Source organism: Olea europaea, unplaced genomic scaffold, assembly GCF_002742605.1.
Source record: "Olea europaea var. sylvestris unplaced genomic scaffold, O_europaea_v1 scaffold630, whole genome shotgun sequence".
In the NCBI taxonomy this organism is placed as follows: Eukaryota; Viridiplantae; Streptophyta; class Magnoliopsida; order Lamiales; family Oleaceae; genus Olea; species Olea europaea.
The window spans coordinates 208,015-220,986 of record NW_019264661.1 but is presented as its reverse complement, the minus strand read 5'-3'; the positions used below and the strand labels follow the sequence as shown (position 1 = coordinate 220,986).

Below are 12,972 nucleotides of genomic sequence, written 5' to 3'. Positions count from 1 at the left end.
AGTATAAACAAAATTATATACGTTAGCGCTAAAACGATACAGTGGACATTGGAAAAGAGGGAGACGTGTGCATAAATTCATAATATAGGTGTGTGGACTGAATTAGAGCATGATGACGCGGAGGATCAAGATTTGGGACCACGTACGCCACTATACACGGAGCTAAATATAAGGTTATCATGCCCCTCATGGAGTGGTCGAGTTGATGGAGTAGGTGAGCGCGGAGGCCTTTGATCACGAGTTCGATTTTCTCTATCAACACTTTCTCAATCGAACTTGTCACACCGGGCTTACCTAATGCGATTTACCTGGTTAGCGTGATTTACAAGCTATTACGTCAATCCGAGAGTTTACCCAATGTGCACCTTAAGGATAACGGCTGCGAATTACCTCGTCATTAAAATATATATATATATATATATATAAGGCTATCATGCTATATTGCCAGGGCCACATAAGCTTCTAGCTCTAGAAAAACTATTTAACTTCAATTGAAACACAAAATTTTTTATTTTATTTTTAAATTTAATATAGTACAAAGGTTCAATGTTACAATTAAGCTTTCGATTGGCAAAATTCATAAATCACTTAGAAATTATTGAATTTCATATTTAACTACACAATTGAATGGAGCCACGCGTGCTATCAATTTATTCATCATTTTATTTGTATATATTTATAAATTCTTCCTAATGGTTTCTAAGTTATATTTTAATTAATTAAAACTCTGGAGGGGTCAATTTTCAGTTGAAGCCTTCGGCAAAACCCACAACGACGTGCAATTCTTAACTAAAGTCTTCGAATATTTGATCAAAAATTTCTGGTTTTATTAAAACGTGGAAATATATTGGAAACATATTTTAAAGTTCTCAAAAGAATTTCGTTTTTCAAAATGTGTTTCAAATGAGAAATTAAGAATGATGACATTTTAGAGTAATCTATCATTACTTTCTCATTTTTATTTTTATTTTTCAAACTCATTTTCAAATATATATACATTCTCAAGAAAAAATATTTTACAAGTAAACCCTAATTTTTTTTTACGTATTTTTACCATATATTATCCAAAAATTCACTACTCCAAAATTTAATTTCATTGAATAATGGTAGACGAACGGTCTAGATTTCAACAAGGAGGAAGGAAGGTAAAACAAAGTTTGTTAATGCCAAGGAACCTTGTGGTCCGGAATTTTTGTAATTTTTTTATTAGTTATTTTTGTGATAATGACATTAATTTGACTCTATCAATCTAGTTTTAGAAAGAGTATTTAGTATGACTTTGTTACTGTTTTTGCCGTTCACACTAATTGATTATGAACCCTATGTTTGTCTTCTTTTAAAATAAAATTCTTTAATTTTTATATTCATTTTTCTCTCACACATTTACACAATAAAATATTTTATACGTAAATCCAAAATTCTTCTTACTTTTTAATTGCACATACTCTAATAAATAATCACTATTCAAAATCTTTTTTTTTTATTTAAATAATGGCCTTTAAACATGGCTAAGTTTTGTTAAACAACCTTGTCTTTTACGAGTGAAATAATTATGTTTAAATAAATATTGTTTCTAGAAATTATATTTGGGGCTATTTTTTTAATGAGGTGAGGCCTACCTCATGTGAGTGGGCCCGTAAGATATCTGTAAAATGAAGCATGTACACTCAGCTTTATTGTAATTATAATCTGTAAAGTTTCATGATTAAGGACGGTTCTAGAGTTGACTTAAAAAAGCTATTTATCTAAGAATAGAATTATGATTTTGCAACTGCAACTAATTATACAATAGCAACAAAGACGTGTGAGTTACATCGAGGGTAGTCTCTTTCTTGCCTCCATTTTCTAGAATTCAATTTTATTTTTTTTTTAAATTCACTTTCATTTATATATTTTATTAAACTCACAGTTTTTATACATTTTTTAACCATATATTTAATCAAAAATCTAATTTTCATTGATATCAAACCAGGACATAAGTATGTGGAAGGAACCTCAAAATCGAAAATCTCGCAATTTTTATATAAAACTGCATGGTTCACTAAGAAGACAAATATTAAATCACTTATTAGAAAGTATTCAATTAGAAATGATCTAATGCAATTGGCCAATAGCTTTACAGAATAATCGTGTTGAAAATTGAACTAATAATTTCACATTTTCATGCTGAAATAAGCCTTTGAGCATGGCCTGAAGCCCTTGGACCTACTGTTATTTAGGCCAAATTTTCATTTACGCCATCAATGGGAACTTTTCTTAGTCTTCCATTTAAGATTAGCAAGAGAATTTTATTAACATTTATTTTTCTAAATTTTTTTAGTAGAGTCAATAAAGATTTGTTATTTTCCTTTAATTTTTTTTATAATATTCGATATTCGTCGAACTCGACAAATTTAGGTTAAGACATTATTGAATTCTTGACACTTGCGCTGCATCATGACCCACCTTAATTTTAACCAAACTAATAAGAATTGAAACACAAACGTCATATTCTAATTGAAACCAAGACCCTTATATATCCTTGATTTTGTGCGATTCGAATTGAACCGTCATAGATACACTTTTCGATGTTACAACTCTACATTCACTAGAAATAGATGTATGCCAAGTGGAAAGAAACTTAGAATCTGTCGTTTACCAAATGGAAGAGTGGTACAGAAGAAATGATTGAGAAAGAACAAAAGTTGATCAAACTCTTATAATGAACGTGTGATTTGGAGTCATCAAATAGTCACATTTCATTGTGACAAGTGACCCAACATATTGTTGGGGTCGAACAAGAATGTCATTTTTTTCCAATGTTACCTTGATTGAGCAATTTCAGTTCATGAATGGAAGTGATATATACGTCTTTTTTGTTACTACTATGTCTCGTCACCTCATTCATGAGTTAGATAATAATATATAAGCAACGTACCTACCTTGTGAAATGACAACATATACCAACGAAGCAATCAAAACGATCTCACTCTAGATAGTCATAATAACAAGAAGCCAAAGCGATCTCATTCACTCCCTACTCACTAGCTTTTGAAATCTCTATATCTACAAAGAAGGGGCAAATTCAGTCAATAATTAACGAAGTGATGCAATCGGATATTTTGATCTAGTTAACCTGTCGCAATTGAATTAAAGAATCAAAATTTCACGAGAAATGAGCCTTTGAACAATACTCGTGCTAATTCTGTCCCAACAACAACAATAACAACAAACTTAGCTAAGAGCTGAGAGAAATGCTAGTAAGTGATGCAATAGGATACTTTAATCCAGTTAACAATGTTGAAATTGAATTTTTAAAAGAATCACAATTTCATGATAAACGAGCCTTTGGACATCACTCATGTGCTAACTCAATCCCAACAACAAACTGTGCAGAGAACTGAGAGAAATGTTGGGATTCAAGTAAAATGACCCAATGAGATAACCGATGGCTTAGCCCTTGAACCCACTAGTTTTTAGGCCAAATATTATTGTTGAGGCTATCAAAACGGTCTCCTTTTTATTTATTCTGGTCGAATTAATTATTTGTTTATTTATTAGGACTTTTGTGTCGGCATGTGTTTTATTTGATACAAGGTAATGTTTGTCGCTAAATTAGGGTTTTTGTATTACTTTAAACGTTAGGATAGGGTATATTATTATTTGGTTGTTTTTTATTAAAATATATAAAAGTTGTGGAGTTTTTCTAATCAATGCATCTAAGCCCCCGTTTGACCTCTATTAATTTCCATTTTATTACATTTCATTTTTCTCTCTCATATTTGCAATCACACAATCTTTCATAAAATAATATTACACGTAAATCGAAATCTTTTCCTTCTTTTTTAACCATTCATTTTTCAAAAACACTATTCCACCCATTTTCATTTTTACAAAATGTGATAATAACATAGAAACATGACCCAAAAAAATTCTTTGATCAACAAAATGCGATTGTGCGCATGATTGTCCGGCCAATAACTATAGTGTCCTCCACAAGCCAAATCGAATAATGTTATTCAACCCCATTTGTACTTGACGCAATATATGTGGCAGTGAAGTTATTGTCACAGTATCAATAAAGTTTTAATGTATTTTTATGTATTAAGAATAATGAACCATGTTACATGTATCGAATTTTTTTACTTAATCCCTTACCGACTATTCACAATAGGGGGGTGAGAACCACATTTTGGGATTTTTTTTTATTCACTCCGATCCCACGTACATGTGAGAGGGGGTAAACAATTCGGTACACCTTTGAGTGTACCAATAGAATTATTATTGAATAATATAGTACTCATCCTACCGTCACATATACTATTGCTTAGTACAACCCCTCAGGGCATATTTCAGTAGTGCAAAGAATAAGGGTGAGATATACTCAACTTTGCTAACAGCCACAGTATGAGGGTTCGATTCCTAAAATATGGATTGAAACTATTTGTGGGCACCAATGTACAAGCAGCTCTTGTTCTTTGGCCTGCTGTGGCACATCTCGCGATTAACCTCTCTCACGATACTTCATGGGCTGAGCGATGAGAGACATTTAAGATTGGGGTTCAACTTTCTTTCTTTCTTTTTTTTTGTTTTTTTTTTTGTACTATTGCTTTGTACTAATATATGGAAAATCATCGACTAGAGCACTGACTCTGATGAAGAGGTGTCAGTAGGCCAATGATTTAACTGCAAGTCTGGTGATTGAATGGTAGATCAGCTCTTATCAAATGTAATAAAAAATATTTTTTATTGTATAATATCTATGTTTGGGCTTTATTAAAAGATATATTTTAATCCTTAATTTTAATAACATAGTCACAACTATTACACGCTCATTATTAACCCATTTCATGAAACACTACCTTTTACACTTTTAAGGAGATTTTAAGTATTTTCTCATGAAATCCAAATTTGTCTTACACTAAATTAATCATACATTTTTATTTTTATATTTATTTTTCCTATCTTTACTCCAAAACTCAAGGACACGAGAGATTTTCAAGATAAGTATTAAAAAAAAAAATCTCCAAAAAACCACGTTAAGATATCAATTAGCAAATCAAAAATGTAAAAACTAAAGCCTAACTTGGTTTAAGATTATTAAAATCTTAAATAAAATTTGAAAATTTTAAATTAGAGATGAGTTGCCGAGTTAATGAGATAGGTCGACGGTATTTTAATTTTTTGAATGAAAATCCAATAGATTTTTCGATTTTTTTACCCAATTGATCACAGTCTAATTTAATAAAGATACTTGAATTGAATTGATGGTTAGGTCACGGGTTTTTTCTATGAATTAAGTCAAGTTGCCAGAAAAATTTTGACACATTGGATGACCTATTCTCACATGTGCGTGGAACCCATGTGAATAAAAAATGCAAAAAAATGCCCTTCATGCACCCCTATTGTGTGTGTGTCAATTAGGGTGTCAAAAAATTTCTGGTANCCTACATTACGCCGATGAATTTGGTTTCAAGTTATCAACCAAAATAACTTACTAAAAACCAGTAAAAAATTCCAAAAGTATACGTGTAAAGTAAATTTCTGTTGAATAAAATCTCAATTCAGCGATGTACCTCAAATGGAACTATAACAATAGAGCAAATTAATCCAAATTAACATAAAATCGAAATTATTTCAGATCTGGTTTAAAAACATAACTTCAAATGACACCCCCAATATAAGCTCAACCCCAAATAATGTGAATGTGTATTTTAACAATAAACAAAACTACAGAAACAGCAAAATCAAAATTCAGTAATTTATGACAAAACTTGAGATGATAGCCAATAAATTGACCTTGGCAATATCAGTGCAATATCTTCAAAACCCAGCCCAATCATCGGATTCAAGTTCAGACCATACACACATTTCAATCCCTTATTCTCTAGCTAATAGTATGAGGGTTTTAGACACCGCAGTGTCAGTGTTTGTACAAGGTTAACTTTCTTCTTAACATTATTCATGGCAAATCAAGAAAGTTACAGAATGGAGTCGAGGAGTTAATCTCAATAATTGCCACTAAACATTAGTTTAAATTTTATATTTCAAAAATAAAACAATAGTGACCTTAGGTGTCTATACGATTCCGACTAGCAACTGCGACTGCGACATGGAAGAAGCTGCAGAAAGGGGCTGAAATTTATTGGCTTCTGCATTGAAGAGAGAGTGAGATTGTGAGAATGAGAGTCGAGAGATGTCTAGAGTTGGGTTCGCACCCTAGATTTTGATTTCTCGGACTGGCTGGAAGTTCTTATTTCCTGAGAGAGGGGAAAAAAATAAAAATAAAAATTGGGCCCCTTAAAAATCTGGGCCTGAGGCGCAGGCCACTTGGGCCTCCCATCAGGTCCGGCCCTGTGCATGGAGGAAAGGTCAGATCTGTGTTTTGATTTTATTCTTTTTCCTCTCTGTCTGATTTGGCTTTCCCGCGCTGCTCATTTTCACTCTATAGAAAAGAAAGTAATAAGCTCCTGAGACATTCTTCTTTTGTACACAAACTCACTGGAATAAAGTCTCTAACGTTACTGAAATCTTCACACTAGTGAACTAATATCAGTATTGATCTATAAACAAGCCATCAGAATTTGTGCAGAACCAAAACGGGGATTATGATGCAACGGCTCTTTTCCTCAGAAGATTGTGTAGCATCTTGCAGGTGCCTATTAGACGCAGATGGATTGTATGTGAATTCCGATGTATCAAGACCATACTGCTGCATAAGAGCAGAAATAAATTAGAACAGAGAAAACTCAATCAGATGCATTATGACTAATGAAAATAGCATTAGCTAGTTATCGTCTATTGACATTTCATCGATGAACTTGTTAACCATATGAAAATGGAACCTCCGATAGTTATGCAGCTTATAATATCTATTGTCCTAGATCAAACAAGTAACTTGCTGATTATGCTTAAAAAACACTCATTTTGTGCCATCACTCGATTGACTACAATCATCGTCCCATCTCTTCTCTGCTCTCTCCCCTTCACTAGCCATTATATAGGCATTGACTTATGTTGATTGGGGTTTCAAATCTTTTAAGTCGAAACAAAATGGAAGTAAACAAAATAAAAGCTGGTTCGTCGTGCAACAATGAGTATGAGAGTGTGGTGATTAAGCAAATTATAGAACTCCGTATAAAGTAACAGTTTTTTTTTTTTAAATAATATTCGTCGAACTCAACAGATTTAGGTTAAGACATTATTGAATTCGTGACACTTGCGCTGCATCATGACCCACCTTAATTTAAACCAAACTAATAAGAATTGAAACACAAACAATGTCATATTCTAATTGAAACCAAGACCCTTATAAATCCTTGATTTTGTGCAAGTTGAATTGGAATCGAATTGAACCGTCACGGATACACTTTTCGATGTTACAACTCTACATTAACTTGAAATAGATGTATGCCAAGTGAAAAGAAACTTAGAATCTGTCTTTTACCAAATGGAAGAATGGTACAGAAGAAATGATTGAGAAAGAACAAAAGTTGATCAAACTCTTGTAATGAACTTGTGATTTGGAGTCATAAACTAGTCACATTTCATTGTGACAAGTGACCCAACATATTGTTGAGGTCGAACAAGAACGTCGTTTTTTCCAATGTTACCTTGATTGAGCAATTTCAATTCATGAATGGAAGTGATATATACGTCTTTTTTGTTACTACTATGTCTTGTCACCTCATTCATGAGTTGGAGAATAATATATAAGCAACGTACCTACCTTGTGAAAAGACAACATATACCAACACAGCAACCAAAACGATCTCACTCTAGATAGTCATGATAACAAGAAGCCAAAGCGATCTCATTCGCTCCCTATTCACTAGCTTTTGAAATCTCTATATCTACAAAGAAGGTGCAAAGTTGCTCAATAATTAACAAAGTGATGCAATCGGATACTTTCCAAAACGGGGATTATGATGCAACGGCTCTTTTCCTCAGAAGATTGTGTAGCATCTTGCAGGTGCCTATTAGACGCAGATGGATTGTATGTGAATTCCGATGTATCAAGACCATACTGCTGCATAAGAGCAGAAATAAATTAGAACAGAGAAAACTCAATCAGATGCATTATGACTAATGAAAATAGCATTAGCTAGTTATCGTCTATTGACATTTCATCGATGAACTTGTTAACCATATGAAAATGGAACCTCCGATAGTTATGCAGCTTATAATATCTATTGTCCTAGATCAAACAAGTAACTTGCTGATTATGCTTAAAAAACACTCATTTTGTGCCATCACTCGATTGACTACAATCATCGTCCCATCTCTTCTCTGCTCTCTCCCCTTCACTAGCCATTATATAGGCATTGACTTATGTTGATTGGGGTTTCAAATCTTTTAAGTCGAAACAAAATGGAAGTAAACAAAATAAAAGCTGGTTCGTCGTGCAACAATGAGTATGAGAGTGTGGTGATTAAGCAAATTATAGAACTCCGTATAAAGTAACAGTTTTTTTTTTTTAAATAATATTCGTCGAACTCAACAGATTTAGGTTAAGACATTATTGAATTCGTGACACTTGCGCTGCATCATGACCCACCTTAATTTAAACCAAACTAATAAGAATTGAAACACAAACAATGTCATATTCTAATTGAAACCAAGACCCTTATAAATCCTTGATTTTGTGCAAGTTGAATTGGAATCGAATTGAACCGTCACGGATACACTTTTCGATGTTACAACTCTACATTAACTTGAAATAGATGTATGCCAAGTGAAAAGAAACTTAGAATCTGTCTTTTACCAAATGGAAGAATGGTACAGAAGAAATGATTGAGAAAGAACAAAAGTTGATCAAACTCTTGTAATGAACTTGTGATTTGGAGTCATAAACTAGTCACATTTCATTGTGACAAGTGACCCAACATATTGTTGAGGTCGAACAAGAACGTCGTTTTTTCCAATGTTACCTTGATTGAGCAATTTCAATTCATGAATGGAAGTGATATATACGTCTTTTTTGTTACTACTATGTCTTGTCACCTCATTCATGAGTTGGAGAATAATATATAAGCAACGTACCTACCTTGTGAAAAGACAACATATACCAACACAGCAACCAAAACGATCTCACTCTAGATAGTCATGATAACAAGAAGCCAAAGCGATCTCATTCGCTCCCTATTCACTAGCTTTTGAAATCTCTATATCTACAAAGAAGGTGCAAAGTTGCTCAATAATTAACAAAGTGATGCAATCGGATACTTTGATCTAGTTAACTACGTCGAAATTGAATTAAAAAAAGCAAAATTTCACGAGAAACGAGCCTTTGAACAACACTCATGTGTTAATTTTGTCCCAACAACAACAACAACAAACTAAGCTGAGAGCTGAGAGAAACGTTATTGTTGGAAAAAATGGTTTAATGGGTCAACTTTGAGCCCAAATTTCAGTGGGACGTTTTTAGGCCAAAAATTATTGTTGAGGCTATCAAAACGGTCTCCTTTTTATTTATTCTGGTGGAAGTAATTATTTGTTTATTTATTAGGACTTCTATGTCGGTATGAGATTTTTTTTTTTTTGGTTAACGAGGTAATGTTTGTCGCTAAATTAGGGTTTTTGTATTACTTTAAAAGTTAGGGTAGGGTATATTATTATTTGGTTTTTTATTATTATTAAAAATAGGCAAAGTTGAACGTGCATTGCACGTTATTCTAGAATACTTTATAAGTAATATTTGGTACCAATTTATTGGAGGATTTGATAAGTTTAGGACGAATTAAAAGAATACATAAATTTAAACACCCATTAAAATTTCTATATACACGAATATGAATAAATTCATCTATAATAACTCTAGATTCATATAATTCAATATTTTATCAAGTGAAAATTCATTAAATCTAGGTTAATGTGAATGTTAATTAATTGAGAATTAAAAACACAAATTTCATAAATGACAATAATTATATTGTATTTATTACATATCAAAAAACGAAAAGTAAGGTATATTGAAATAATTGAATTGAAGGGGTTAAAATCGTCTAAAAAATTATTCTCGCTTGATATGATATTTTAATATATTATAGATATATACAAGTTGTGGAGTTTTTCTAATCAATGCATCTAAATATCCCTCATAAATAACGAGATAAAATTTGTGTTTCGTGTTTTTTATTATTAAAATTGTGTTCTATTCATGAATTTTTTTGAAGGAAGAACAATATAGATAGATCGACTTGTTGACACAAAGATATATGTGATAATAACATAGAAACAAGATCCAAAAAAGTTCTTTGATCGACAAAATGCGATTGTGTGCATGATTGTCTGGCCAATAACTATAATGTCCTCCACAAGCCAAATCGAATAATGTTATTCAACCCAGTTTGTACTTGACAAAATATATGTGGTAGTAAAGTTACCGTCATAGTATCAATAAAGTTTTAATACATTTTTATGTATTGAATAATGAACCATGTTACATGTATCGAATTTTTTTTTTTTTACCTAATCCCTTATGACTACTCACAATAGAGGAGTGAGAATCACATTTTGGGATTTTTTTTTTATTCACTCCCGTCCCACGTGCATGTGAGAGGGGGTAAACAATTCGATACACCTTTGAGTGTATCAATAGAATTATTTTTGAATAATATAGTACTCATCCTACTGTCACATACACTTGTACTTAGTACTAATATATGTAATATCATCGACTAGAGCACTGACTCAGATGAAGAGTTGTCATTAGGCCAATGATTTAACTGTCTCGTGATTGAATTGGTAGATCAACTCTTATCAAATGTAATAAAAAATATTTTTTATTGTATAATATTTATGTCTGGGCTTTTTTAAAAGATATATTTTAAACTTTAATTTTAATCACATAGTCACAACTATTACACGCTCATTAGTCATTATCAACCCATTTCAGGAAACTCGCCACCTTTTACACTTTAAGGAGATTTTAAGTAATTTCTCATGAAATCCAAACATAGGCAATGGTATTTGTCTTACACTAAATTAATCAAACATTTTTATTTTTATTTTCATTTTTCGTATCTTTACTCCAAAACTCAAGGACGCGAGAGATTTTCAACATAAGAGTTAAAAATAAAAAATAAAAAACCTCGTTAAAAAATCAATTAGCAAATCAAAAATGTAAAAACTAAAGCCTAACTTGGTATAAGATTATTAAAATCTTAAATTAAATTTGAAAATTTTAAATTAGAGATGACTTGCCGAGTTAATGAGTTAGGTCTACGGTATTTTTTTTTATTTTTTTTATTTTTTTAAGAAAATCCAATAGATTTTTCCCGAATTGATCGTAGGCTAATCTAATAAAGATACTTGAACTGAATTGATGGTTAGGTCACGGATTTTTTCTATGAATTAAGTCAATTGTCAGAAAAATTTTAACACCTTGAATGAACTATTCTCATATATGTGTGGGACACGTGTGAATAAAAAATGCAAAAAAAGCCTCACACCCACCTCTATTGTGACAATATGTCAACTAGGGTGTCAAAAAATTTCTCACACACTAGAATGATTGTTTTTCTATTGAACCTCCTCATTATGAACTTTAAAAGATGGCGTAAAAATACTATCGAACAGGCTGATAGTAAACTAGTTCGGCATTTACTAGTTTCCCTTTGTTGATTCCCTATTTGGTAGGGATTAAAATCTAAATTTTAACTTAAATCGAAATCAACAATTAATTTTAACCACATATTTCATTGGACTTTCAATTTTTCAGCCATACATTTCATCAACTTTTATCAGAATTTACTAAAAATCATATTCTAATCACCATCAAACGGGGTCACAGTGATTTGCATCAAATGTAATTATCAACCCAGAATATCATGGAACATATAAACTCCACTTAGAAATCTCGTTTTGTTTGAAACCAAGGAGGAGTTAGGTGTTACAATCTTATGTTCTTACATCTATTGTCAAAGGGTAATTGCATTTGTTGTCGATGCTCATTCATTTTTTAATTTGGTGGAAACACAGCACCAAACTTCAATTTGCTTGCAAATCTGATCTGTGAATCACTCATCATTTTAACTAATATTACATGACACTAATACATATGTTCAGGTCATACAACATTAATGCACATAGCACATCTTCAATTATTTCCCTTAGAATTTCAGGTCATACAACATTAATGCACATAGCACATCTTCAATTATTTCCCTTAGAACAAAAATCATATAAGATAAAAGAACAATTTACATATGAGACGTTCATTATTTTTAATGCTGAGTTCCGTATATTCCGTTAGTTAAACTGAAATGGTGGACAAAATGACTAAATCTACAAGCAAGTAGATGTTGAGTGAGTGAGTTGCCAAATGTTGAAGATGAGTCGCTAAATCGGTAAGCAAATCAAAGTTGAATGATCTGATTGAATCAAATTCAAGGTGAATGACTTAAATGCACCTCATATCAAAGTGTGTGACCTACTAGGCTGTACAAATAGTGTTACAGATGCACGCATGTCGACCGATTTGAATTGCAGAAAATTTATGCCACACAACTTCTGGTCACAAGGGCGGATCACAGACAGGCTTCACCGTGCTACTGCCCGTGTCCACCCTTGAAAATGTCTATTGTATTCTTAACTTTTTTTTTTTAATAAAAGATAAATCCATATATATTTATATTCAGTGCCGTACCTGTGTACTGCAAGGCCTGAGGCGAACTTCAAATTTTGGGCCCCTAAATCGTAGTAACTAGTAAGCAATCAGTGTTTTCATTTATAAGAGTTTTGCGGAACTAAATATGTTAACGTGAAATCAACGAAAAAGCAACAAATGAAATGAAATATTCAATGACTTGGAATTTGTATATGTACCTGTGAATATATTATTTGGGCTGCTTCTAGTGGGGACATCTCATCATCTAATGTATTAACCAGTTCCAAAACCTCTAGCGTGTCCACAAATTGCACAAATCTTAACAAAAGAATCACCATTCACCATTATCTTGAAATTTGATAATTTGAATATATTCCGTAACA

At 32.1% G+C, this 12,972-nt stretch overlaps 1 protein-coding gene across 1 annotated transcript in view; it reads right to left on the bottom strand.

Moving 5' to 3' along the window:
* Window positions 1-6,556: 6,556 nt before the first annotated feature.
* LOC111389903 (tobamovirus multiplication protein 2A-like) overlaps window positions 6,557-12,972 on the bottom strand; it is a 15,249-nt gene continuing 8,833 nt past the window's right edge. Inside the window, exons 7-8 of the mRNA XM_023014887.1 lie at window positions 7,868-8,005; window positions 6,557-6,691 (exon numbers count right to left, since the gene is read on the bottom strand). Coding sequence (XP_022870655.1) covers window positions 6,557-6,691; window positions 7,868-8,005 — 273 coding nt within the window. The remainder of the gene's footprint in view (window positions 6,692-7,867; window positions 8,006-12,972) is intronic.